Consider the following 26,525-nt stretch of genomic DNA (forward strand, 5'->3'; position numbering starts at 1 on the left):
TTAGAAGATATGTTTGATTTTATCAATTTAAATAGTATTATACGGTAATTTTTGTTTAAGGGAAAACGAACAATAATATTATTAAGAAATATCAATGTTCGTCAAGGTTAAGGTTAACACACCTTGTGGAAAATCATCCACAAATACCTGTTCTAGGCCTTCAACAGGAACTATTATAGCAACAAAGTGAGCTACACAATTACCTACCCGCTTAACATGAGAAATATTAAAAGAAAGAAAACAATAACTTAACACTTGCTTTTATATATGCACCAACTTGATTTTATTTGACAAAGTTATCCATTAACACTTGGTTATATTATGTATACTAACGGACTAGCTAATGTAATTTGATAGAATGATATCCCACAATAGCTCAATAATATGATATTTTAAAGAATTCTTTTTCCATCGATTTTATATTTATATAACCAAATTATAAAAATGTAAGACAATCTAAGATATTCAAGAGGCAAAACCCGTGCATTCTAAAATATAATAAAGTCAGCTAACATATAAATGAATTTAACATAATAATAGAAGAAGAAAATCATGTTCATTGAAAATGAAATGAAACAGAATTGATGTGTATACATATCGTATAGGAAAACATAAACTAAATTTTTTCTTGAAGAGTTCCCATATATCTTATAAATTTTCTAATATTATAAATATGACATGCATTAACATGGGGCCAATCTAATATCGAAATTCACCTTTTCATGGGTTAATTCGGTTCAACTTAATAAGTGAAACTATTTAGGAGCGAGAGAGAAGGATAAATTCAGAATATGCTCCACACTTAAGTGTATGTTTGCATAGTATCAACAAGACTTGTGTTTCATGGGGTTAATTCGCCCATTAATGACTTTTCCTTTTGTGCTTGATTTGCCCATTATATGGCCTTTTTTTTATCCACATGAGTCACGAAAGCTGTACAAAGGAGGAGAAGGGGGGATTCGAACCTGTCTATCGTTCACAACAGCTCAATTTTAATCGTTACGCCAAGACATTCTTGGTATTATATGGCCTTTTGGGTGTATGATAAAAGTTGTATAACGGTATAAAAGTTATCAAGCAAGAGTTTTTTCCAATTCCCCATGGCCTATGCACCAAATGACCAAATTGTTGTCTGTAACCAAGTTAAGATAGAGCTGGGTTGTGGTTTAACCAACCCAAGACTTATGGACGACAGGCCCAATAATCTGGAATTGAAACGTCACTGTTACTTCAACATTATGAAGTTTGGACCATTCACTCTACCAACATCTCGTTTTTCATGTTTGAGCAACCAACATACACCTATTTTCTGCTTCTTCTCTTTGTAAAATTCATCTTTTCGTCTGTAAAAACAAAATTTGCATAAAAAGTTCACATTGCGTTAGATCTAAGAGAGAAATAAAGGGGCGAAAAACAAACAGACACACTCCAGCAAAAGCAACCGACATCTAACAACAGCAACAACCCTAAATTCAAAAAAATTAACGTCAACCAGATCCATTTCTCCTCAAATTCCTTCAATTTCGGCGTCAATCAGCAAGTAATCATCTCTGTCTCTCTTCATTTTCTCAATTTTCATAATTTTACTCAATTTGATTTGTAATTAGGAAAGTTTAATTTCTAACCTTGTTTCAAGATTTGTATGAATAATAACTCTTGTAATCGGCAATTTCTTGATTGAATTTCTTAACTCAATTAAGTAGGTGCATTTCTGTTTAATAGTCCGTTGATATATGAGATTAATTGAGATTGCAAAAAATGTTAGATTACATTTGACTATTCAATTGGAATATAATCATATATGATGGACTTTCTGACAGTGAATTGGTTTGAAATTTTTGTGAGTGCCAGTCAGTGATCGGATGCGGCTGATTGAGGCATTGTCTTAGACCTAAGGCGGTTCGGAATGGACAAAAAATCGAACCGGACCGATCTGCTTGCTGCTGGCCGCAAAAAGGTTTTTAAGTTTCTTCTCTCTTATTAGTATTTTCAATGCATTTGAGTTCAGTTCAGTTAATTTCGGTTTGGCTGAGTCCTGAGTCCTGACTGCTGAGAGTCTGAGACTAGTGGTGTAAGAAAATAGAAAATCTTGGACTCTAAGTTTTGTTCCTTGTATCTGTATTTTATGAGAGCCTTGGACTTGATCAAAATCATATTGCTAACATCAAATTAATACATATTGCTTAAACTTAATATTAGCACATGGAAGCCAGATGGACAACCTGCTTGGGGAGGTCGGGAGACCAGTTAGCTTTGTGTTCAAATTTTTCAGCGTGTTCATCGGTTGTTTTTTGTAGAATGATGTGTACGGTTAATCAACATTTTTCTAACTTGAAAAAGAGTTACTTAAAATGGGTCATTGTATATCAAATCTTTCATTTGGTACTTAGCAGGTTTTCTTTTGTTTGGTTATGTAACAAAAATGTTAGAGACAAAGGGAAAATGAAAATGGAAGGATTAGGAGTTAGGACAGATGGAAGAATAGAAAGAGGGATGTAAGGGATAAGGAGGAAACTGTGGCATTCCATCTTCTAGAAAGGAAAATGTTTTTCTATCCTTAATTCCTTAGGGAGAGCGATCTTCCACCCATTACAAACCAATTAAAGGAAAATGGGAAATATACTTTTTTAAGGAAAAACTAGTGAGTATCCCGGGTGATGCCCCAGGTTATCACTTTTCGTAATTTTTTGTCTAGTGATGAAAAATTGACATCATGACATGATAAATAATTGTATAGTATTTTGAAAAATACTCTTTAAAGTTTGGAGATTAAAGCAAAAGCTTAACTTTCTACAATATATTGGCCGAAGTAAGAGTTTATGTCTACAATAGTCTCTTGTTATTATCATTGAAGTGTTAAGAATTTAACTATTTGTACAAGTCTTTTAATAAGATATAATTATAAGATACTCCCTCCATCCCAAAATATAGTTCCCATTTCCATTTTGGGTGTCCCAAAATATAGTTCCCATTTCCATATTTAGTTCCACATTTTTTCGTAATTTGTCTAGAAAAACCGTGTCCCATCATTTATTTGCTTCTTGAATTTTGTTTTTTCCTTTATTTATTCAACCAAAGTGTTACAATTAATGCTCTTTCACCAATTATTCTACACTCTCTCTCCTAAAATCATCTTTTCCCATACAACATTTATTTTAATAAACAAAAAATCTTTACTATCCCTCTTATATTCTACTTGCATAAATTATCGTGAAAAAAGGAAAATGGGAACTATATTTTGGGACGGAGGGAGTACTATTCTATTTTATTTTGAAATAATAAACAATGATGTAATGTCGGATTCCTCATTATGCTCTCACTTTTCATATCAAAGGTCATGACTTCGATACCTTGTAACTAAATAATGTTACTTTTTTAGTTGAGAGGTTTGACATTGAAATAGAGCATTTGCATTAGCACCTTAGAGGAGGTGCCACGTGGCACATAAACTTTCATAGGAAAGCCTTTTAATATATATATATATATATATATAATATATATATATATATATATATATATATTATATATATATATATATTTATATATAATTATATATATATATATATATATATAGAAGGATAATATGTTTATTTTCTACGTTTTGATGATTATTTATCTAGATTTTTTGCAACGAATTTCAGCTCAGCTAATGTGTACCATTTAAGTTAATATGGTTTATGTTGTTGATTTGTTTCTTCAAGAACATGCTTTTGGCTTGTGACAGTAACTTTGTAATCACAGGGAGTAAGGACTAAAATGTTTTTGTTTCATTCCTTATTCTAAATTAATATTGATTATGTACCCAATACTTGATCGTATTGCTATATCAAACTGGAGCCACTTGTATTCTTGGCAGACGGAAAATCCGCTTTCTATTAGGTTGTACTTCCTCTACACTTTCCAAGAAAAATATCGGTTTGATGATTATCATGGAAAGTCATATACATGACTTCTTAGCAAGCATACATGGGCATGTGCCTGTTGATTTCAGTTTTGGGGATTTTGATTGGGTCTTGATTTTGTATGTATATTTCCAGCTTCAACAATATCGTCAGAAAAAAGATACTAAAGGGAAGGATGGGAAAGGAAAGGATGGAAAAAGCAGTAGTAGATCCACCAGTAAAGCTGATAAATTTGAACAAGATGAAGCTGATGCCAATTCGGTCTCTGCTGCTGGTACAAAGAAGGCAGAATCATCTCAAGCTTCTGGAGCTGAAGTTGAATTATTAGTGAATTCTGTAGATTCTATCATTGATACCCAGAAGGCTTTGGAGAATTCAGAAGGTACCTCTGCTGATACGCAGAATGCTGTTGACAATAATGTGTTTGTAGAGACTTCGTCGAACCGTGAACCTGACTGTAGTACTCCAACCAAAGGAGAGGTTGAGATAGATGCTCATGAAGTTGAAGGGTCTGGGACATCAGAATCTACCAAATCAAACACTGTTCATGATGATGTTTTGGCTGTTGCTACTGACTCTTCCCCTGAAGCAGCATCTGATACTGAAATGGTTGCTGCTGTTTTTGTTGAAGCAAAGGGGCAGCTTGTGGGAGATCAGGTATCAGTTGTAGGTTGTGCCTTCTTTCTTCTTCATCGTCTTCTTTGTTTTCATCTTTTCCATTCACCATTATCATCTGCTACATGATTTGATGATAGTGTATCACCAACGTTATGCCAATATAACGTGTCTGATAACATGTTGACCTGTCAATAATCTTGCAAAATTTGATGTATAATTTTATTCTCATTTGTTGCTGGGTAGGGGCAATGCAGGAAGCTGACAGTTTTGATCCTAAGAATTCTGATAGAAGTGTCGCGCTGGAGCTGGGAGATTATAAGGCAATTGAGGCTTCTGTTCCTGTTGAGACAACCTCTGTCGGTGCTGAAATAGCAAGTCCGACAATGCTGAATCGGGAAGGAGTTGATGTGAACCAGTCATACAATGAAAATGCACTTGCTGTGCAATCCATAAGTGATTCGAGAGATTCTGAAAGAGAAGAAAATCAAGCTGATTCGGATCAGAGAGTTGTTGAAGGTTACGGTGAGGCATACTTACCTGAGGGTTCTAGTGTGATTGATGTCAAAAGTCACGTAGACTCTGTTAAGAGCAACCTTGGAGATTCTACTGAGGTCCGATCTTTGTGCCATGTTGTACATGGAAACTCCTTGGATCTTGTTCAGCTTGCAGAGGTACTCAAGGGGCTTCCTGAAGGTGATTTTAGGTATCTGATCAAGTCAAGAGAAATAAGAGATTATGGCAATCTTCCTGTGCCCAAAAATGAGATAGTTGCTCTTTCTGCGACATTGCAGGAGCAGCTTTATCTTGCAAATATTTCGAAAGACTTTTTTCACTTGCAACTTCTGGAGCAGCGTGAGCGACAAACTGATCGTGATCTTGATGAGTGTAGATCTGAACTGGAGAATGCTATCAGCGAGAAACTAAACTTTCAGAACCTGTATCACGATGCCAAGGAAGAGTGTGTGGAATTTTCTGCAAAAGTTGATGAACTGAAGATCAAATTGGATGAATCAGTCGCGCAGATCTCCAGTCTTTCTGCAGATATGGCCAACTCTGATGTTATTCTGGAAGCTGCACAGCTAGAGAATGAAAAGCTACTGAAAAGTCTCGCATTAGTGTCTGAGCAGCGTAACGAATTTGAGGAGGTGATGAAACAATATTCTTATGAAAATGAGAAGCTTTCACTGGGTATGGCTGATAGTGATACTCAACTGGCCACCTTGGAGCAGGAAATTACCAACTTGAAAATGACCCTTTCTTCTATGACTGACGAGAGGAAAAAGTTTGAGGAGGAAAAGGATTACCTTTTTCATGAGAAGGAGATGCTTTCAGAAGATTTAGCAGATTGCAGGAGAGTGATTGTGGATTTACAGCAGGTAAATTCTGGTTTGAATACAAGCCTTGCAGTCTTTACTGAAGAAAGTAAGAAGCTGAAGGACCATGAAGAGTTCCTTGCCCATGAGTTCGAAAGACTTTCTACAGAGCTCGTTGTTTACCAAGATAAGGTGTCAATACAACATCAGGAACATGTGCAGCTTGAGGCTGAACTGAAAGAAGCTATGTCGCGCCTTGAACAGATGGCCGAGGAAAATATTTTCCTTCATAGCAGTTTAGAAATTTATAAAGCTCGAGTCGCTGACACAGATAGCAGGCAATTTCAGCTTTCTTCTGTTGGGACTCGTAGCTCTGCGGAAAATTCGTTGAAAGGAGATGATGAAGCTGCATTGCAGTCAGTGGCTCCTGCAGGTGGAGAATTTGACGGCATATCCCTTGTTGAGCTGCCATCTGGTTACAGTGAGGGTTCTTCTATTATGAGGGGATGTCTGGAGGAGGCTGAGAAAATAATGCAAAAACTCGAAAAGGCAGTTGACTACATGCATTCTCACTCAGTATCCCTGAGTCGGTCATCTGGTAAAGGAGTATCAAAATTAATTCAAGCTTTCGAGTCCAAAGGTAATGTTGATGACAATGAGTCTGAAGAAAACCCCACAATTGAAAGTGTGGGGCCTCTAGATCCTTATGTGGCTGCAAAGGAGCAAATAAGTTGCTTGGGAAATGTGCTTCAGGCACTGGTTCAGAATGTCAAACACGTGGATACTCTGGTCATGGATGAAAATAATCGCTGTAAAGCTGCTGTGGTCACCTGTGGGCAGCTGGAGGTTGAAGTTGAAGCTCTAAAGGATATGAGTAATAATCTTGAAGCAAGGAACATCGAGCTGGAAGTTATTTGTGGAGCTATGAATCAGCACGCATATGATACTGAAGCAAAGAAAACTCAGCTAGAAGATTTGTGTGAATCCTTGAAGAGCCAGTATGCTGGTCTTCAGTTGCAGAATATTAAGCTTGTCAAGAAGTTGACAGACACTCATTCTAGAGTTTGTGAGCTCCAGATTCAGCTGAAGGAAATACAAAAAAGCTCAGCTGAGGTGGCCTCTACAATTCTCAGCGAAGTCGAAACCATGCAAAGGGAAATGAGAGAGAATATATTTTCAGTTGGAAGGGAATGGAGCTCTTCCTTCGCAGCGCTTGCTCCGATTGTTCAGAAGCTTGATTCAGCTATTCAATCTGCAGTTAGCTACTCTCTTCCGAGTGAACTAAGCCATGACTTGAACGGCCACTTCTCCTTCTCTGTAAATTCTGCCTGTGAGGTGATTGAAAATTGCAGGTCAAAGCTTGAAGCTCATGATGAGCTTTCTAGTTCATATAGACAATTAGAGGAAAAGCTGTGTGGTGTTGATGAAGAGCGCAGTTTAGCCATTGGTCTATTGCGAAAAATTTCTGCTGATCTAATGAATTTGCTGAATGTTGCTGGTGAACACTTTGAAGATAGTGAATTTTACAGTAAAGAGAGCTACCAACAGGATCCTTTAGACGCCGGTTATTATGAAGCTCTTGTCGCAAGAGTGGGCAATATGCTTGGTGACATACAGCTGCTTAAGGAGTCCAATAGCAATTTATCCACCGACTTGTTTAATAGAGTCAGTGACATTGAGGAATTAAACAAAAGGTGTCTGGACACTGACTCATTACTGAAGCTTTGTTTGGATGTTAAAGAAGTGCTTAAGGTCCAAGATACAGAGGTGGATATAGATGATGCACCTGTTTCACGCCTGCAGTCTGCAGTTTCGTTGCTTATTCAGAAATACTTGGAGCTGGAAGAGCAGGCCAGCTTATCTATTAAAGATATTAACTCTAGAGTGATGGAGTTTAATGAGCTGCAAGGCTATGTTGAGTTGTTGAACTCTTCGATTATTCAGCAGCAGAATGATATCCTTGTTCTCAGGGAGAGCTTGGTTCAAGCAAAGGATGGCTGTGATGCTATGCAGACTGAGTTACTGAATAAAGTCAAGGAGCTAGAGCAGTCAGAACAGCGGGTTGCTTCTGTTAGAGAAAAGCTGAGTATTGCTGTTGCAAAAGGGAAAGGCTTGGTTGTGCAGCGTGACAGTCTTAAACATTCTCTGGCTGAGATGTCAAGTGAACTTGAAAAATGCTCCCAGGAGTTGCAGTTGAAAGATGCTAGGCTTCTTGAGGTCGAAGAGAAACTGAAGGACTATTCAGAGGCTGGTGAACGTATGGAAGCTCTGGAATCTGAGCTGACATATATCCGTAACTCTGCGACGGCGCTGAGAGAGTCATTTTTTCTGAAAGATTCTATACTTCAGAGGATAGAGGAGATTTTGGAAGATCTTGAGCTGCCGGATCATTATCACTCTAAAGACACCATTGAGAAAGTTGATTGGCTAGCAAAGACTGTTGCTGGCAATTCTTTTCCGGCAGTTGATTGGGACCAAAGGAGTTCTGTTGGAGGAGGGTCGTATTCAGATGCTGGCTTTGCTGTTACCGATGGAGGCAAGGATGATGTGCAACCAACTTCTAATGTGGATGATGATCTGAGAAGGAAATATGAAGAGTTGCAGACAAAGTTTTATGAATTGGCTGAACAAAATGACATGCTGGAGCAATCACTGACGGAAAGGAACATTTTGGTGCAGAGATGGGAGGAGATTTTGGATAGAATAAATACACCTACCCAGATACGATCCATGGAACCTGAAGAAAGGATTCACTGGTTAGGAACTGCTTTATCAGAGGCTGACCACCACATGAGGTCTCTTCAGCAGAAAATTGAGAAACTTGAGAACTATTGTGAATCATTGTCAAATGATTTAGACGAATCACAAAGAAAAATTTATGAACTCGAATCAGCTCATGAAGCAATCTTTCATGAGAAGGAAAGTGCATTGTCTGAAGCTGATGAGCACATGAAGTCCCTTCAGCAGAAGATTGATAGCTTTGAAAGTTACTGTAGCTCACTGTCCACTGATGTAGAAGAATCACGTAGAATAATATCGAAGCTTGAATCCTCTTTGCAAGCTGCTACTCAAGGGAACGAGATTCTGTCGAGTAGCTTGGTGACTTTGACCACTGATCATGAAATAGCCATGCATACCGCTGTGCAGTATGAGCTTGAGCTGGATACATTAAGGAATGAAGTTGATGTTTTGCAGGGGAACTTGGTAAAGAAGCTCAGTTATGAGAATCAGATGAACCAGATTGAAAGGGACTTGAAGAGATTGCAAATCTTGATTCTTGATGTGCTTCAGGATTCTGGAGTTGAAGACGAGTCTCCTGATGTGAGTAGTATTCAAGTCTTGGAAAGATTGATCAGAAAACTTGTGAATCATGATAGAGAAATTGATGCCGAAGGTCATGATCCTAAACCAGGTGTCCACAATCACATTATAGAGCATGCTGCAAAAGAATTAACTATGACTCATATAGAGAATGAGCATCTATCTGATAAGGATGTTATGGAAATGGATGATTCCAAGTCTAGAAGCAGAGTCCACGAGGGGCAGAATATTGAAGATCTGAGACGAGATCTTGCTGAGGCTCTAGATGAATTAGTAACCGTTAGGGAAGAGAGAGATGTATACCTGCAGAAGAATCAATTTATGTTGAGCGAAATTGAAGATTCGAACACGAGAAAAAAGGAGTTTCAGGAGCTGCTTAATCAGGAAGAGCAGAAGTCAGCCTCTTTGCGTGAGAAGTTAAATCTTGCTGTTAGAAAAGGAAAATCACTGGTGCAGCAAAGAGATGGTCTGAAACAGAACATTGAGGAGATGACTGCAGAGATCGATCGATTGAAATTCATTATAAACAATCATGAACATTCACTTGTGGAGTCTGGTCAGAAGATAAGTGATTTGTCTCTTGAGCTAGAAACGTACAAAGCATTTGAAGCTGAGAACTTATCCTTGAATAACCGTCTGAAAGAAGCTGAACAACATCTACAGCTAAATAGCCATACTTTGAGTATGCTGCTTAGCAAACTTGGTGAGATCCATGCTGGTGAAGTAATTGATGCTCAGGATCCACTGCAGAAGTTGGAAGGAATTGTAAAATTATGCTCTGATCTACAACACGTGGCTGCTTCATCTGAGCAGGAGGCAAAGAAATCCAAAAGATCGGCAGAGCTTCTGCTGGCTGAGTTGAATGAAGTTCAGGAACGGAATGATGGTTTGCAAGAAGAATTGGAAAGAGCCTATGATGAAATATCAAATCTCTCAAAGGAAAGGGATATTGCATCTTCGGCCAAAATAGAAGCTCTTTCTCATCTTGGCAAATTATCTGAAGAGAGAGAGAATCAACGTGCTGAACTTGAGAGGCTGAAGTCCAGTGTGCATGGAGTGAAGAAAGTCTTCTTTGATGTATCTACTCTAAGTGATGATATATTTGCCAAGGATTTAGAGCTTTTGCTCAATGTAAAGGCTCGTATGGAGCCTTGCATGGAACTTGGTGCGGACTCTGTACGTGCTAAAGATCATGGTGGCCGTGTCTCTGTTAATTCCAGATTCAAGGTGCTTTATTCTGAATTTTCATTGTTGTTTATTTGTGAAGATATTATGCTTTGCTTGCCCTGTGTTTACACTACTAGAGTCTGCCCTCATTATCCCTCTTTCTCTCTTCCTGTCTCCTGCTTGGCTGTTGATTGGGGCATCTAAATAGATGAATGCAGGCTTGCTGGAAAGTTGAATACTCGCTATTATATTACATATACCATGAATTATCCATGGTCTCAAATTTTATTATTCAGAATTGCGTTGTATATCTTATCCAAGATCTAGGGAGTGTAAACTATCATTTACAAGAATTGATAATATAGGAAGATGCTTCTGTTGTGGTCTTGTGGATGTTGTATTTGTACCTAAGCCGTGACTCTTTCTTGAAGAAGTTAATCCATTCAATGCACTTTAACTTTTCCAAATCTAACATGTTCTAGTAATGAAGATCAACTGAGCCATTTTGCACTTCTGTGTAACATTTAGTTGTGGTTATTTTGCATATCCATCTCTTATAGTAACTGAGTTGCGGTTCACCTGTTTCAGGATTTTTGGTCAAAAACTTCTTCGTGGGGAAATAAGACCCCGGATTCATTTGATGAAGGTGCTGATTTTGATATTGAGCAGCACCTTCAGCAGCTAACAGAAAAGATTAGTGATTTTAAGGAGAGAATACATGGCCACTCAATGTCATTGAGAACAGAGATCGAGTTGGTATCCACTGCCATTGGCACCATGCTAAGAGAAATTGCCTCTCAAAGGAGCTCCTTGGAATCCATCAAGGGTGACAACATCCGTCTTGAATCAATTGAGAAGGAAAAAGACATGGAGGGAATTGTGATGCGAAGAAGCATATCACTTCTCTACGAAGCATGCACTAGCTCAATTATGGAGATTGAAGACAGAAAAGCCCAATTGATCGGTGACACTTTTGCAAATGAAAATCTGAGGATCAATCTGCCAGCTTTACCTATAGGTGATGGAGGAAAGTTCAGTGGGGATGCTCTTTCATCTTCTGAGGAATCTGTAAAAAGCCTGGCGGATAGGCTATTGGTGGCTGTGAAAGATATTGTTGAGATTGGAACTAAGAGTTTTGAAGGTCATAATAAAGAGTTGAAATCTACAATATTAGATTTGCAGAAGGAGCTTCAAGAAAAGGATAGCCAAAGAGAACGATTATGCATGGAGCTTGTAAGTCAAATCAAGGAAGCTGAAGCTACTGCAGCAAATTGTTCCCGGGATCTGCAATCAATGACGAAATATGCTCATGACTTGGAGGACAAGTTAGAAGCATTAGGCAATGACAGGAGTTTGTTGGAACAGAGGGTGGCTGAACTACAGCATGAATATCTTAGTTCAACAGAGTTAGGAGAAAAGGTTAAGTCATTGACTGATACAGTGGCTGCCAAAGAACAAGGTCAAGTTACATATTTATTTATTTAAATTCTAATCTTGATCTACCTCCCGTATGTTATGATTATCTCTGCAGTATCTGACAATGAGTGGCCCTGTACATGTGTTTTAATTGCAGAAATTGAGGCTTTAATGCAAGCACTAGAGGAGGAGGAGAATCAGATGGAATCCCTGAGAAGTAAGGTTGACGAGTTGGAAAAAGCAGTGCAGCAGAAGAGTATTGATTTGGAGCATGTAGAAGCTTCTCGTGCGAAGGCCCTTAAAAAGCTGTCTGTTACTGTGAGCAAGTTTGATGAACTGCACCATATGTCTGAAGGTCTTCTATCAGAAGTTGAAAATCTTCAAACGCAGTTGCAGGATCGAGATAGAGAAATTTCTTTTCTAAGGCAAGAGGTCACTAGATGCACAAATGATGTCTTAGAAGTAACAAAAATGGCAAAAGAGCGAAGTTCTGGTGAACTTTATGATCTTTTGACATGGTTGGATACAATGTTTTCTGGTGTTCTGAAGCGTGATGCCCATGGTGTTGATGATAATGTTTCTCATGTTCCTGAATACAAGGAGCATGTTGAGAGGGATATAACATGTATAATATCAGAATTGAAAGATTTGCGGGTTGCAGCACAAAATAAGGATACACTATTGCAAGCAGAACAGAATAAGATAGAAGAGTTGCTGCACAGAAAAGCAGCTCTGGAAGCTTCATTGCATGAGAAGGAGCTATATCTAAATTCTCTCCAGGGTGGTGGGGTATCTGGATTAGGAACCTCTGAAATCGTCGAGGTTGAACCAATGGTATGTTTTATAAATGAATTATGAGCTTAGTTCCCCAAAATATTGTGTAGTTTTGTGAGAGAGCAACTAGTGTGCACGTTGTGAAATATGTTGCTCATCTAGTTGAGCTGGAAAGTTACCATCCAATCGCCATGGACTGGTTTGGAACTTGGGGAGGTCATCAGACGCTTCTGGACTGAGGCTTGTTGAAGGGACGTATATATCTGGCTTGTGTATATTAGTTGGACCATTTTTGTGGATATTTATTAGGCCTTTTTTTTTAATCTCTGCTTAGATTCTTTTGTTTATGCAACCCTTTCTAGAGTCAGTGCGATATGTTTTTTTCTTGCAACTCTAAGGGTTTTTTCTTTTCTGATGCATGACCTGCAGATGAACAAATGGACATCATCAGTTACTTCTTCTCAAGTCCGGAGTTTACGCAAAGTGAACAATGACCAAGTAGCAATAGCTATTGATGCAGATGCTGGAAGTTCTGGTAGAATTGAGGATGAGGAAGATGAGAAAGGCAATATTTTCTGCGTCTTTTGTGTTTCCTTTTCTTTCCACAGAATCAGATTGCTTAAGATTTTTCCTGAGCTCAATGATTTTCTTCTTACCATGTCTCTTTTCTCTTCAGTCCACGGCTTTAAATCACTTACAACATCGAGGTTCATCCCCAGGTTCACAAGGCCTGTCAGTGACATGATTGATGGTCTATGGTAGGCTGTTTGTTATCGTTTCTAATAATATATTATTAGAGTTATATATTTTCTCTGAGTCTGATTGTTTTCCTCTCTGCTGCTTGCCAGGGTTTCTTGTGACCGAGCACTAATGCGTCAGCCTGCTTTGCGTCTTGGTATTATGATTTATTGGGCTGTATTACATGCATTTCTAGCCTCATTCATAGTTTGACGAACTGCTGTTTATAAGTGGTAATCACTCTTCTTTTGTGAATAATACTTTTTGGAATTTGTGAAATGTTGCTAGAGATAATGTAACATCATTGACATTCTCTGGATTGTATCAACTGTCAGTTTCCTTTTCTTTTGTGAATAATACTTTTTAGACTGCAGCTCCGGAATGTTTGTTTTCCTTCAAAAAAAAAAGAAGCTGCAGCTCTGGAATTTTGTTTTTTCTTTCCATATTAGGATTTAAGAGTTTGGTTTCTTTGTCTTCTGTTTGATTTGTCCCCTACCTTAGTTCTTTGATGCGTGACTGTAACTTTCTTTGCTTCTGTACGACTTAAACATTGCTGATGTTTATTTCTCAGCTCTATCTTAATTTTTGGAACTCTTTCTCATATTACTTTTTGGGGAAGTATGATAATGAGTTGTACTTATGCTTATGCTTATGCTTGTCTTCTTGATGAAATGCAGAATCAATACGTCTGTGGCCAAGTGAGAGATGCAATTGCCTGTAACGGTATTTTGTATCAATACGCACCATACGAACTACCAAGGTTGTACTGTTTCAAAGTTCAGGTCTATTTTAAAATGTGCAAACTGAGATTTGCTGCTGTTTTATTGATGGTGAATCTCAGTCAGCTTGGCTACATTCTAGGAGGAGCCATTGTTACCGTTAGCAGTATATGTTCGTGAAAGACGAAGCATTTTTGTTACATGGAGTACAGCTACAAATGTGTGGTTTTGCACACTCATACAGGTTTCTGTAGGCTTGGAGCCGTGTACAATGTACAAAAGAATTTAGTTAGCAACATGCGGTTCTTGATTTTGTGAATTTATAAATTCTTTAGTACATCAACTACATGTGGAATAGAAAGAAAGGCTTTGATTTACCTGAATTGGATTCATAGCAGTATCCTTTTGTAGCATACGTTGCATAAGGCTAGAAACATCTATGGTGTTTGATTGGTTTTGAATTGTTGATATGGCAAAGCTTACTAATTTTTTAGTTAGGTTATTGACTGAATATGTTTTATGGGAGAACAAAGATTAAAGACAATTTTATAATTTCACTTGAGAGTTTATTGTCACCATCTAATTTCATCTTATTAGAGTGGATCCAATCATTTTCTTATCTTGTTCTTCGCATAACATGTTCTATAAATAGCTATAAGGAGATATATAATCGTGTGTGATTTAGAGTAAAAATGACTATCATGTAAGATAACGGCATGCTAAAAAAACATAGATAGACCTTCAATTAATCAAACCATAAATATACAAGTATACAACAAAGTCCCCAATATTAGTCTCACATACACAACTGGCACACAGGCAAAATGGCCTTGCCAATTGCCATACAGAAGCAAATGAAAACCAAATACATCAACAAAGAACCTTGAAGTCCAATTCTTCAGTGATGATTATGAATATGATGGTTTAATTAGCAAAAATATATGACAGGAAATTTGTTCCAATATGCATAGGAAAGAATGCCACCATCTAATCTCAGCAACAACCTTGGCTACCTCATAGCTTGGAGGTACCTACTTGTTCCGCAAACTCCTTGATGTTACCTTTAGGATTCTTGTCAAACCTGTCAAGTTTAAAGTACTGCAACTCTATCCCTTTGGCTTCACCATGGAGCATCAAATCAGCCACCACCCTCCCTATCACTGGACCCATCTTGAATCCGTGTCCAGAAAATCCACCCGCAACTATCACATCCTTCCCAAACTTGCCTCCTAAGAAGTCTATCACATAATCCTCATCCGGGGTCATTGAGTACATGCAGGATTGCGCTGAGACTGGATGATCATGCTCAATTCGACCCCCGAACTTCTCTTGGACCCACTTCCTAAGAAAGTCCATTAACTTTGGATCAGGGGTCCAAGATCGTTTATCTGGGTCACAGAATCGTCCTCCGTGTACCCCAACCTTGATCAACCCAGGATACTCTAAAGACGGAGTACCATATATGTATGGATTCCCGTACCCAGCAAAGCTAGGAAATCTCCCATCAATTGAGTAATCTCTTTCATGCTCTTTCTTGATCTTCCAATAGCATATGGTAGTCTCCAAAGGTTGAATAGGAACTTCACGCCCTGTCACCACCTTTACCAGCTTACTCATCCATGCACCAGCTGTGATCACACATTTCCTGCCAAAGAATTTCTCCCCTGTAGCTGTGGAAACCACTATGCAGCCGTGAATATCTCTGCTTATGTCGGTAACCTTCATGTTGTCTTTCAGAATTGCGCCATTATGAAAGGCTAAGGTTTGAAACATGGACACAGCTTTGGTAGGCTTGATTACACCAGCCCCTCCACTGACAACCCCAATCCAGTCCTCCGGTACTACCACCCCTCCAGAGAACTCCTGAGACACTTGTACATGATCAAGCACCCGAAACTCAATGGAGTTGGACCGACAGCTCTGAATGGCGGCCTGGAGAGACCGATCACTAGCTTGACCAATGTCGAGCTGGTTGGTGGGGTACAAGACTCTATACCCAATCTGAGACTGAGCGTCTTCCCATAACTTAGAGGATTCTAGGACCATGGAAGAGTAGTAAGGCTCAGGGTAGGTGACACGGAGAGTTCGAGACTCTCCGTGGGAAGATCCCCTGTTGTGCAGCAAATCAAACTGTTCTAATAACAGTGTAGAGTACCCCCTCTTTGATGTTTGATAGGCTGTGCAGCTCCCCATGATCCCACCTCCCACCACTATAACATCAAAGTTGTGTTCCACAGCGTCCTCCTTTCTTTTGCAGCTACCCATCTCACTCTCTAATCTCTCCCAATTAGGACTCTTTCACAGTTCACAAAACAACATTGTAAGTTACCAGTAGATTATAGCATTGTTATAGAAGTACTTTCTGAGTTATCTTTTCTGAGGAAAAACAAAGATGATAAAGGAACTACCACATAATGGGATAATTAATCAAAGAAAAAACCACAACATTTTCTGCTTCTATTAATGTTCCACTTAATACACATCAATCACACAACATTTTGTTAGCAAATTAATAAAATAACATAACTTTGATTAGATGATATAGAAGTATTCATCATCAATCAACAAAGATATACATATGTATAATTCACCATGAATTATCGGTATTATCCCATCATAATGATCCAAAACCCCAAACATCCTTTTAACACACCACATCAAAGTACTTTATTAGAAACTAAGTAAATAAAACTCATGCATATAGAAAATCTACAAAAAGCAAGGCCTAGTTAATCTTAATCTATAGGGTGACAAAAGCAAAGTAACATAATTAGACAAAAGTTTGGTTCCTCTGTAGTTGTATTACTACATACTTAAATGCAATAAATTACTCGCTTACACAAATAAATGAAGTAAATATACAGTATAGAAGTAAATTGCAAGAGAAAATAGTGGAAAAAGAAGAGAGTGACATGCACACCTAGTCCTCCTTTACAGATCTGTTGCCAAATGTATGTCAATTCACGCTAACAAGCTGCACTGCTCAGTGGGATATTAACAAAAATGAAATATGTGAAGAAGGAGAAGAAGATGATGATGCATCTATATGTGAAGAGATAAAAGAGAGGAAGAGAGAGATGAAATGGAAAGGAAATGAGTCAACTCCCTCATTCGTCCTGTCCACGTCCACTTCGCGAAGTTTCATAATAACTACTTCCTTCGTCCCAAATTAGTTGCTACATTTTGACCCTAGATATTATTCACGTCATAATTTTGACTATGTTTTACTCCATATATACAAGAAAAAATATAGTCATATTGGATCTTGTTTGATTCGTCCCAATTTGTATTTTCCAAATATATAATTTTTTCATATATGTAACTCAAGATATTGGTATTTAAAGTTGCATCTTGTAAACTGTGAAAAAAGCAAATGTAACAACTGATTTGAGACGGAGGGAGTACTTCAGTAGGTGTAGGAGTATTTATGAAAGGTGTTTAAAGCCCACGTCACAGCCAGCTAGCATCATACCTCATACGATTGTACATTTAAGATTATTTTGCAGTCATATGCTTATTTGGAGCTCTTAATTAAAGTCTACTTTGTTCATTTGGAGAAAAATGAGCAAAAATATAGTATCGGATATACTATATTCAGGTACACTTGAGTATATGATAAAAGGTTCTACACTTCACTTGTCTTAATCTTTACGAATCACAATAATGTAAAATTATGTTGTTAGCGTACTTTGTCCCACTCTCTTAATAAGAAAAACATGTTGTAAAACAAGTGTTAACACTTGTCTCGGATAGTGGGGATTGGGAAATGAGGATATACTCTAACAAGTAAAGATGATGTTACTAAACTTGTCCATTTCTCTTTGTCCAATTTAGATATTTGTTCTCCAAATACTGTTAAACTTTTTCTTCATACTTCCAAGACTTGCAACACTTGGACTTCTTCCATGATATATTGTTGACTAATTTTTTTTTTTTACTAAGAGTATGTTTGGTTTGAGGGAAAACATCTTTTGCAGAAAAATGGTCTTTTACGAAAAATATTTTGGAAAACGCAAATAAATATTAGCTTTTCTTTGTTTGGTTTGAGGAAAACTATTTAAATTAGGATTGAAAAATGGAGATGCTGGAAATGAGTGAGTGGAAAAAAAAAATATTTATAAGAAGATGAAAAAATTATTTTCCACCTTAGTTTTCATTTTAGGTCTCTTGTCCAACCAAAAAACTAAAAATGCGAAAAATCGTTTTTTTCCATTTCAAATGGAGCCTAAGATATGACGCACATTTGTCTAAAGGCAGTTAAATATGGTCTTAAACTAGTGTGAGGATGAGGCCTAGGAGGTGCTTTAGGTAGGGAAGGTTATTGACATTATACTTCATAAGTCATAACTCATAAGACATAAGATATACGAATAGGGCTGGTCACAAATGGAACTGTTTGTGAACAGTTTGAATTCGGCTCGTCAATTGTTCGGTTCGAGCATGGTTTGTTTCTAACGAGCTTAACTCAAGCTAAAAAAAATGTTCTCTTACTTAACGAGCCAAACTCAAACTATTTGGTATTTTGTTCGTTAGCTCGCAAACAGTTCGAATATTAAAAATATGCTTCTATGCCTTATGAGTTATGACTTATGAAGTATACTGTCAAGTTGTTAATACATCCCTCAGTCTTCATACTACCTAGTTGCTATATTATGACTCTTCCTTTCTTAGTTCTCCAAAATCCAGTAATTATGCTATTGCCATATTAAAATAATTTCCCATACACAAGACTCGATTAAAGGTTCGATTCGTTTGTTTTTTGAGCCAAGCTCGAAAACGAGCTCGAGCTTCAATAATAGCTTTTGAACAGAGCTCGAGCTCATCTTTAAAGTTCGAATCGAAATCGAAATCGAGCCTTACAAATTAAAGGGTTATAAAGCCAAGCCTTGATATGGTTCGACTCGACTCGGCCCGGCTCGTATCCAGTCCTATATACGAAGTATATATATTTGAAGTTTGGCTCGTTAAGTAATCAGCCCTTTTTTTGGGTTTGTTTTCGGTTCGTATAGAAACAAACCAAGTTGAATCGAGCATTTGACGAGCCGAACTGAGATGTCATGATCTTAACTGGATGGAAGAAAAAGAAAATGAGAGGTCCTAAATTTTATGATTCCTATAAGAGGAAAAAATAGTAGCGGTCAAATATTAAATTGTGATATTTTCTTATTTTTCTTATAAACGAAAATCATGACTTATCTCCCCTAGAAAAAAAAGAAAATCATGACTTATCTAAATGCATATGGCGTAATCTTAATAACATTTATTTACAAAAATATCCTTAAGATATAAAATTTGTGAATCTCCGAGATGAACCGGCACTACCTTGTACAATATGTAGAAGACCGGCAGTGGAAATAGGGGAAAAGGGTACAAAGACTAAAACCCTAAAAAAGGACCCAAAAGTATTGCCTATTGCCTTCCTTCTTCTCTGCTTTCCAACTCTCTACACTCTCCAGATCGCTTTGCCTTATTTTCTCTTCACTGGGTTCGTCTCTCTCTCTCTCTCTCTCTCTCTCTTTCTCTCTCTATCTCTCTTTCTTCTGCAATCTGTCTTCAATTGCTGTTGCTTTTTTTTTGTTTTAAAAGCTATATCCGTCGAAAATTGTCTTTTTCAAGATCCACTTCGTAAATTTTCTCAAACCCTAACTTATGAGTACAATTTAACTTTTTCACATCTGTGTTGTGTTGTGTTGTGTTGTTCGTTATACTTTGTTGCTAATTCGTGATGTTGTTAAACGTTCTTTCATCTTCAGATTGTTCTAAAATTTCTTTTAGTTGTTCGTTTACTTATTTAAATTTCGCGATTGACTTGATCTGAATGTCTGAAACATTTATTAGGCGATTACTCTGAACAATGTCTCGTGTATATGTTGGAAACTTGGATCCACGGGTCACTGAGCGAGAACTTGAGGACGAGTTTCGTGTTTTTGGTGTTATACGAAGGTGAGAATCTTTGAAATTTGAATTACATCTTTTTTCCTCAATGATTTTCCTTATTGGGGAATTCTGATTAATTGCTTTCGAAGAATTTTATCGACCTTGTAGTTCAGAATAGTGCGTTTATTTTTATTATTATCATTAACTGCTAGTTAATTGAAACCAAATTATTGGAGGTTGGAGCTATAATAGTTTACGAACTGGTTGATGTTATGCTATCGTCTTGATTTCGTCTAAATTTGTCTTGGTTGTGCAGTGTATGGGTTGCTCGGAGACCTCCAGGCTATGCATTTATTGATTTTGATGACACCAGGGACGCAAAAGATGCAATCCATGCCTTAGATGGTATATGAGTTTTGATTTTAGTTCTTGAAGCTATGTCCTTGATGAATATAAGGATAAATTGTCAGCATCTACTTCTCTAGAATGTATATTAGCTAGGCAGTTCAAACTTAAAACTTACGAGAGAGTTTGGTTTGATGCTAGTCGCATTAACCTCATTATGCACTCCTTATCTATAAATGCGTGTAGATCCACTTATATTTTGCCTTTTTGCACTTGTTTGAGTTTTATGTTTATACTTCACTCAACATCTTCTCCTATATATTGTTCGACAGAGAGACTTGAGCTTGTTGGTGCTTACAATTTATAAACGCGTTTACAATGTGCTCTAGTTGATGGTTACAGTTTTGATGCCAAATGAAATGACCAACTCTACAACTGTAAATCAGGCCTTTTAGAATATACTTTCTGTAGTTGAATTAAGTGACTTTTCCATCCCAAAAATATAATGAAAAGCAATGGTCAAGCTTTATCTTAATTGACTTGGGACAGATGGAGGGTTTACATGGTTCCTGTTATTAGCTCTGTTTTATTTTCTGTAGTTTTTTACAATGTTAATGTGTTTCTTATCCTTTCCATTTTTTCCCCTTTTGCTTCCACTCGTCACAGGTAAAAATGGCTGGAGAGTTGAGCTTTCACACAATTCTAGAGGCGGCGGCGGTGGTCGTGGTGGAGGAGGCGGTGGTGGTGGTCGTGGACGAGGTGGTTCTGATTTGAAATGCTATGAGTGTGGTGAGCCTGGTCATTTTGCTCGTGAATGTCGTTTACGTGTTGGTGGAGGAGGAGGAGGAGGGGGAAGGCGTCGTAGCCGTAGTCCAAGATATAGGAGAAGTCCAAGTTATGGCAGGAGGTATGGTCGTTGAGACTATGATTGGTTATATTTATTTTTGGGCTTCCTCTTGTAAACTTACAATAATTAATACTTCTATATTTTTTTGTATATTTTGGTCTTTGGGTTTTTCAATGTTCTTTGCTTGTGATGCCAAAGCAACCACGATTCCATCTTCTTTGAAGAGTCCTAGTTTTGTTATGACTTTTATGTACTTTATTTGAAAGTCCTAACGGAATTAGGACTCTCCAAGAAGATGGATTCGTGGTTGCTTTTGCATGAGTGGGGGGTGGGAGAGGGGTTGATATCACCTCTTTTGAGTTTTGATTGGCATGTTATACTGGCGTTTATATTTTGTACTTCATTTTTTACTTTCAGGAGCTATAGTCCACGTGGTAGATCTCCACCTCCACGTCGTCGTAGCCCCTCACCTCGTGGAAGAAGCTACAGCAGGTCACCACCTCCTTACCGTGCTCGTGAGGAGCTGCCTTATGCTAATGGGTAAAAGTCTTATATGTTACTTGTGTTGAAGTTTTTGCTTCTTCCTGCTTTTGTTTTTTGGGTGGTTACTTTTAATGATATACACCGGCAACGTGGCTCATGTGATTGAGTAAATGCATGCAGAAATGGTGTCAGGGAGCGACGCAGGAGCAGGAGCTGATTTGGGTTGTTTACTATGATGATATGAGATTATGTAGTATGCTTGGACTTCATTCAACTCTGTTTGAGCTGGGTGCTGCGTGCAGCTGCAAACTTGGATTTGGTTAAGTTCTTTTCTTACTGTGTTAATTAGTAATTAGTGATTTTTTATGTTGCGTATAGTGGCAATCTAGTTTAAACTTGAGGATTGGTGGTAGTTACCATTAACTATTTGTTCTTAAGTACATTGCAAGATAGCTGGCTAAGTTTTGTACTGTTTTTCTTGTATCGAGGTGTCTTCATGGTTCTGCTACATTGGTAGTGTGCCTCTTCTGCTTCTGCGTCATTGGTTTACTGCTTCTACACTCCCCTGTGGTTTTGTTGCTCGCTGCCTTCCCCAGGATCTTTAATTTTGAATTATTGTGGATCCCGGCTGGCTTCGTCACTTGCAAAAGCCCTGCTTAGTTGAATCTCAGCAGCATGATGCATCTCCCTCCCCTGCCTGTGGTTTTGTTCCTCCTTTGCTGCCTTACCCAGGATCTTCAATTTGAATTATTGTGGATCCCGGTTGGCTTCGTCACTTGGAAAAGCTTTAGTTGATTGAATCTCGCCAGCATGATGCATCTCCCTCATACGTTAGTGCGACTTCTTTTCTGTTGTTTGCCTGGATAGACAAGCTGCTTGAATCTCCTCTGGCAGGTACAGGCATTTTAGAAGTTGAGGGTTCTCAGGACTTATTTTTTTTATTTATTAATTGGCTTACAATGAGTAGGTATCTAAAAGTATGACGAACATCCGGTCTGTTCCGTCTAAGCCAGGTTGGAGTCGGTGTCGAGCAAGTTGCAATTTCGGGGTTCTGTTGCTTCTTTAGATCACAGTGCTTCAGTTTTGTCCTATTTTCTTTTTATTTTGGTTTTCTTTAGAGGGGGAGGGGAGGGGAGGGCAAGGGGGGGATGGGATGGGAGGATGGTGGTGTTTTTATTGATTGGGAGGTTTCTATCTGCACTCCATTCATATGAGAGTACAATCACCTCGTGTGCTCTCTAAAGCTGGAATACATGGTGTATTTGTGGGATAAAGAGGGCAATTTGTCTAAATATTTTGGGTGTACTAGCTTTCCAAATGTCTGGGAATCTTCTCGGTGCTGCTATCTGTTAGTTGTCTGGTGATCTTCTGAATGATGGTGTTTACGAGTTCAAGTAATGCTAGTGATGAGTTTCATTTGGAGCTGTTTAGTGTAGTGAAAGAGCATCCTCGGTATTCTTGGGCCATGAGACTATTGTAGCATTCATCTATATTTACCTTCCCTGTTTCCAGTTGGAAAATACTTCGCGACATATAGTTCACTTCTCTTGCTTATAGTTTGATAGTTGTACATCTCAGTTTCACTTTGGACATGCTCTAAATAGGTATGGTCTTTTGTTTTTTGCATTAGGGATGTGGTTTGGTTTTCATCCAAACCACTGCCATGCAACTTTCTGTACATCTCGCTTTTACATAGTGAAACAAATAATTCTTGGTTATGAAGGTTATATTTTCATCCCCCACTTCCTTTTCGATGAGTTGCATATTTAGATTATGAATCGACTCTTATCGCGTTTTTATTAGTGTGTCACATTTTTTTGTTGTAATAGTTGTTTCACTTGTCTTTTTAGTCATATTTAATTATAATGTACTTGTTCATCAAACCTGTGGACTCGGTTATATATGCTATTCAAATTTAGGTTCCTTCGATTCCAAATTCTCTTTCCTCCCTCAAGGCCATACCACCAACCATCATTACCTAGTTGGCTTGTAGATTTTCCTACTCGTGTTTGACTTCTTAATCTCCAAATCTCGAGCCTTAATGGTTGAGCTATTCAACTGTGTAAATCCCTAATTTTCAAGGTATGATTGATTTGCAATGGTTATGGAGAAACCGGCGTTGGTTGGTGGTGTTGGTGATGGAGTTGGGAATTTAGGGTTATGAAGTTGATTCATCATTAAGATGTATTTCGTTTGCACGTCAAAAGAAAGTTGTATATACTCCCTTCTAACTAGGTAAATGCAACAAATCTACTTAGCACTATTCATATATCAACTTTGCATTTATCTTCTAATGTATGAAAAGAGGATGTTCATGTTTTTAGATCTATTTCTATGCATATTTTTTTGCAAATCAACTCTTAAACCTTACTATGTACTGACTCTTGGGATTTATGAGGAGGGGTTGGGGCGTATGACTTGTAATGGGTCTCTGAGCGGGGCATTGTGTGAGATCAGTTTAAAGAATTTTTTCTTACTTAGGTAAAAAAAAGAGTACCGACTAAGTTAATTGCAACTCTTTAATTTTGAGAAGGGTGTGAAGTCAATATGATCATATTTTCCTGTTTATTTTGCAATAACGGTCTCTCTTTTATTTCTACCAAAAAAAAGTAGACCTCAATATTATATAGAAAATTCATGAATGATTTAGTTTTTTTGACATGTGACTTGGATATTAATTCGTTTTATTTATTTATTAATTTTTGAGTTGGATATTGATTCCGTGCTGCAGTTTCTTTCTTTCGTACTATGAAACGATCATTTGGCAATTGCCAATTGGCATCATGTGGGTAACATGCAGTACCTTATTCATGTTGTCTTGTTACTTTAGTACTTGTGTCTTTTTAATATTTAAGTATTTAATACTTTTGATTGTTTTAGTTTTTTATGCATGTCTTTGTCAAAGATAAGATGTTGCTTATCTTCTAAGAGTAGTTGTTTAGATTTGTCCCCTACTCTTTTTTTTTTATATATTTTTATTTTAAGAATCTATTTTTATGAAAAAAAACTATAAACTTTAATCAGACTTCGCTTCTTGTGATTGTTGCGATTAGTTTTATGTCTCAGCTAGGTAGGTAGTGTAAAATTACTAATTAGAAGTCCATTATTTAATTTAGTTTGTAATTGCTATTTAATTTTAAATTAATATCTTTCTTTTATAATTTATGTTGGTCAAATAATTTTCTATAAAGAGACTTGTGCAGTTTAATGATTTGTTAATTAAAAATTATCAAAGTCGAATCATTAAGAAATAAGAAGTCTATAAAAAGATAAAATTTGGGTTATGGCAATTATACAATCATGCTGCTGGACCAACGCAAGAAGAATATGGTTATCGAGTGTTGAGTCTTGCATTTCACATGTTGGTTTGTTTGATGGTTCTTGAGCTTATCCCTTTAGCTGGCGTGATTTTGATATGGCAACTGGTAGAGCATACTTTCTAAATATTGTGGACGCTGGACTATTTTCTTATGTAGTCCCCGAGTTTTTTTTTACTTACTAGTCCTATATGTACGCAATGCGTGCGAAAACAAACAAAAGGTCAATTGCATAATAATATATACAAAAAGTTCATAAAATTCATTGTAAATATTTTGTTAATTTAGAGTATAATGGTAAAAGATGGAGAATTTGTATTTTATATTTAAGGGTATAAATGGGTTTACTATTTTTGGTGTTTTCCTTCTGTTCTCTTATATAATAGAGATTCTACTTCGACTTTTGCACCATATTTAATCTTATCTTGGATTTATCTGAGACATGTCTGGATAAGCATCACCGTTTGAAATAGATAAGTAGTACTGCTTTGAGTTTGCTTCAGCACTTGAACACTGCATTTTTGTAGCTTTATTTGATTGAGAGTTTTGACTTGACATAGAAGGATATGTTTCCTTTGCTGGTGATCCTCGAAGTGATGCTGTACATGGATTTTGACATTTTCTATTTTTTTTTATTGATATAAGAAATTATTTCCTCCATTTGTTTTTGTAAGACCTACGATATTCAAGAACGAACTTTTATTGCTATTTTTTTTTTGAGGGAACTCTTATTGCTAATTACTGTCAAGCTATCTAGTTAACCTATTCTAATCATATTTTTTTTTACTAATATATAAACGAAAAAATTACCTGTTTGGTTTGTTTTTATAAGACGTACGCGATAGTCAAGAACGATTTTAACTACTCTTTTCGCTCCTTATAAGTCCTGATTCTGTTTTTGCATAGCTATGAAGACAAGTAGAATCTTGGTTTAATTAGATAAATAAATTTCTTTTGATCAAATAAAATGACCGATGAATACTTATTTAAATTTAATTAACCAATGAGGACAATTTGTCATTAATAGCGGTGCATTGGAAATAAAAGATCTCACTTTATCATAAAATTGAATAGTGGGTGCATTGGGAGAGAAAATAATGAGGATATCTTGGAAATAAATGTATTTTCATGAGGGTATAATGTGAAAATTCTATGATTAAAAATTGAAACTGAATTTATATTTTGAGACATTTTATAAGATAACAACATTTTCCTTTATAAAAAGGATGTAGAGAGTAGTAATTGCTCTCATTTAAAGTACTATAAGTAAAGATCTAATAGTTGAGTATATCTCGTACTCCTACGAGGTACTGATTAATTGTATCTAGAAAAGTTAGAATATAATCCACTTGTTAGATGGCTCATTACTTAGTTGACATTGATAATTAATGCAACTTCCTTTGAAACGCCGTTTCTTTTTCCTTCATTTAGTATTTTTCGATTACGCATTTCATCACGAAGATGATGTAAATTACTCAACAACTAACAACCATCTTGGCTGTACATTTGTGATTTGTCGTCTTTGCTTCCTTTTTTCTTATCAAAAATCAATTAAAAATTAATATAAATCTTGAGAGAGATTAAGGGCCTGTTCTCCCCAGCTTATTTTCAGTTCAGTTCAGTTCAGTTCAGTTCAGTTCAGTTCAATTCAGTTCAGTTCAGTTCAATTCAGTTCAGTTCAGTTCAAT

At 37.1% G+C, this 26,525-nt stretch overlaps 3 protein-coding genes across 8 annotated transcripts; 2 read left to right on the forward strand and 1 right to left on the reverse strand.

Moving 5' to 3' along the window:
* Window positions 1–1,267: 1,267 nt before the first annotated feature.
* Window positions 1,268–14,525, forward strand: LOC104906017 (trans-Golgi network-localized SYP41-interacting protein 1). 5 transcript variants are annotated; one of them, XM_010694699.4, is made up of 10 exons: window positions 1,268–1,540; window positions 1,846–1,957; window positions 4,038–4,572; window positions 4,764–10,381; window positions 10,910–11,780; window positions 11,895–12,571; window positions 12,941–13,076; window positions 13,188–13,269; window positions 13,360–13,482; window positions 13,927–14,525. In XM_010694699.4, exons 2-9 carry the CDS (start codon window positions 1,907–1,909, stop codon window positions 13,460–13,462), a joined length of 8,073 nt encoding a protein of 2,690 aa, XP_010693001.1. In that variant the 5' UTR covers window positions 1,268–1,540; window positions 1,846–1,906; the 3' UTR covers window positions 13,463–13,482; window positions 13,927–14,525. The 5 variants fall into 5 exon arrangements, with proteins under 5 accessions (XP_010693001.1, XP_010693000.1, XP_010693002.1 ...); XM_010694698.4 differs by having other exon boundaries at window positions 1,852–1,957; XM_010694700.4 differs by having other exon boundaries at window positions 1,852–1,957; window positions 4,038–4,559; window positions 4,775–10,381.
* Window positions 14,526–14,685: 160 nt separating this feature from the next.
* On the reverse strand, window positions 14,686–17,088 carry LOC104906016 (probable sarcosine oxidase). The gene is made up of 2 exons (XM_010694697.4): window positions 16,889–17,088; window positions 14,686–16,263 (listed from the first exon to the last, which is right to left on the reverse strand). The coding sequence occupies exon 2, from the start codon at window positions 16,231–16,233 to the stop codon at window positions 14,983–14,985; it is 1,251 nt and encodes a 416-aa protein (XP_010692999.1). The 5' UTR covers window positions 16,234–16,263; window positions 16,889–17,088; the 3' UTR covers window positions 14,686–14,982.
* Window positions 17,089–19,292: 2,204 nt separating this feature from the next.
* Window positions 19,293–22,028, forward strand: LOC104906015 (serine/arginine-rich splicing factor RSZ22A). Of its 2 annotated transcripts, none has more exons than XM_010694696.4 (6): window positions 19,293–19,453; window positions 19,807–19,911; window positions 20,162–20,250; window positions 20,857–21,097; window positions 21,455–21,577; window positions 21,701–22,028. In XM_010694696.4, the coding sequence occupies exons 2-6, from the start codon at window positions 19,823–19,825 to the stop codon at window positions 21,735–21,737; spliced, it is 579 nt and encodes a 192-aa protein (XP_010692998.1). In that variant the 5' UTR covers window positions 19,293–19,453; window positions 19,807–19,822; the 3' UTR covers window positions 21,738–22,028. The 2 variants fall into 2 exon arrangements, with proteins under 2 accessions (XP_010692998.1, XP_057248379.1); XM_057392396.1 differs by lacking the exon at window positions 19,293–19,453 and adding an exon at window positions 19,468–19,593.
* Window positions 22,029–26,525: the final 4,497 nt, after the last annotated feature.

The sequence above is a fragment of the Beta vulgaris genome, chromosome 2 (genome assembly GCF_026745355.1).
Source record: "Beta vulgaris subsp. vulgaris cultivar EL10 chromosome 2, EL10.2, whole genome shotgun sequence".
NCBI classification, from domain to species: Eukaryota; Viridiplantae; Streptophyta; class Magnoliopsida; order Caryophyllales; family Amaranthaceae; genus Beta; species Beta vulgaris.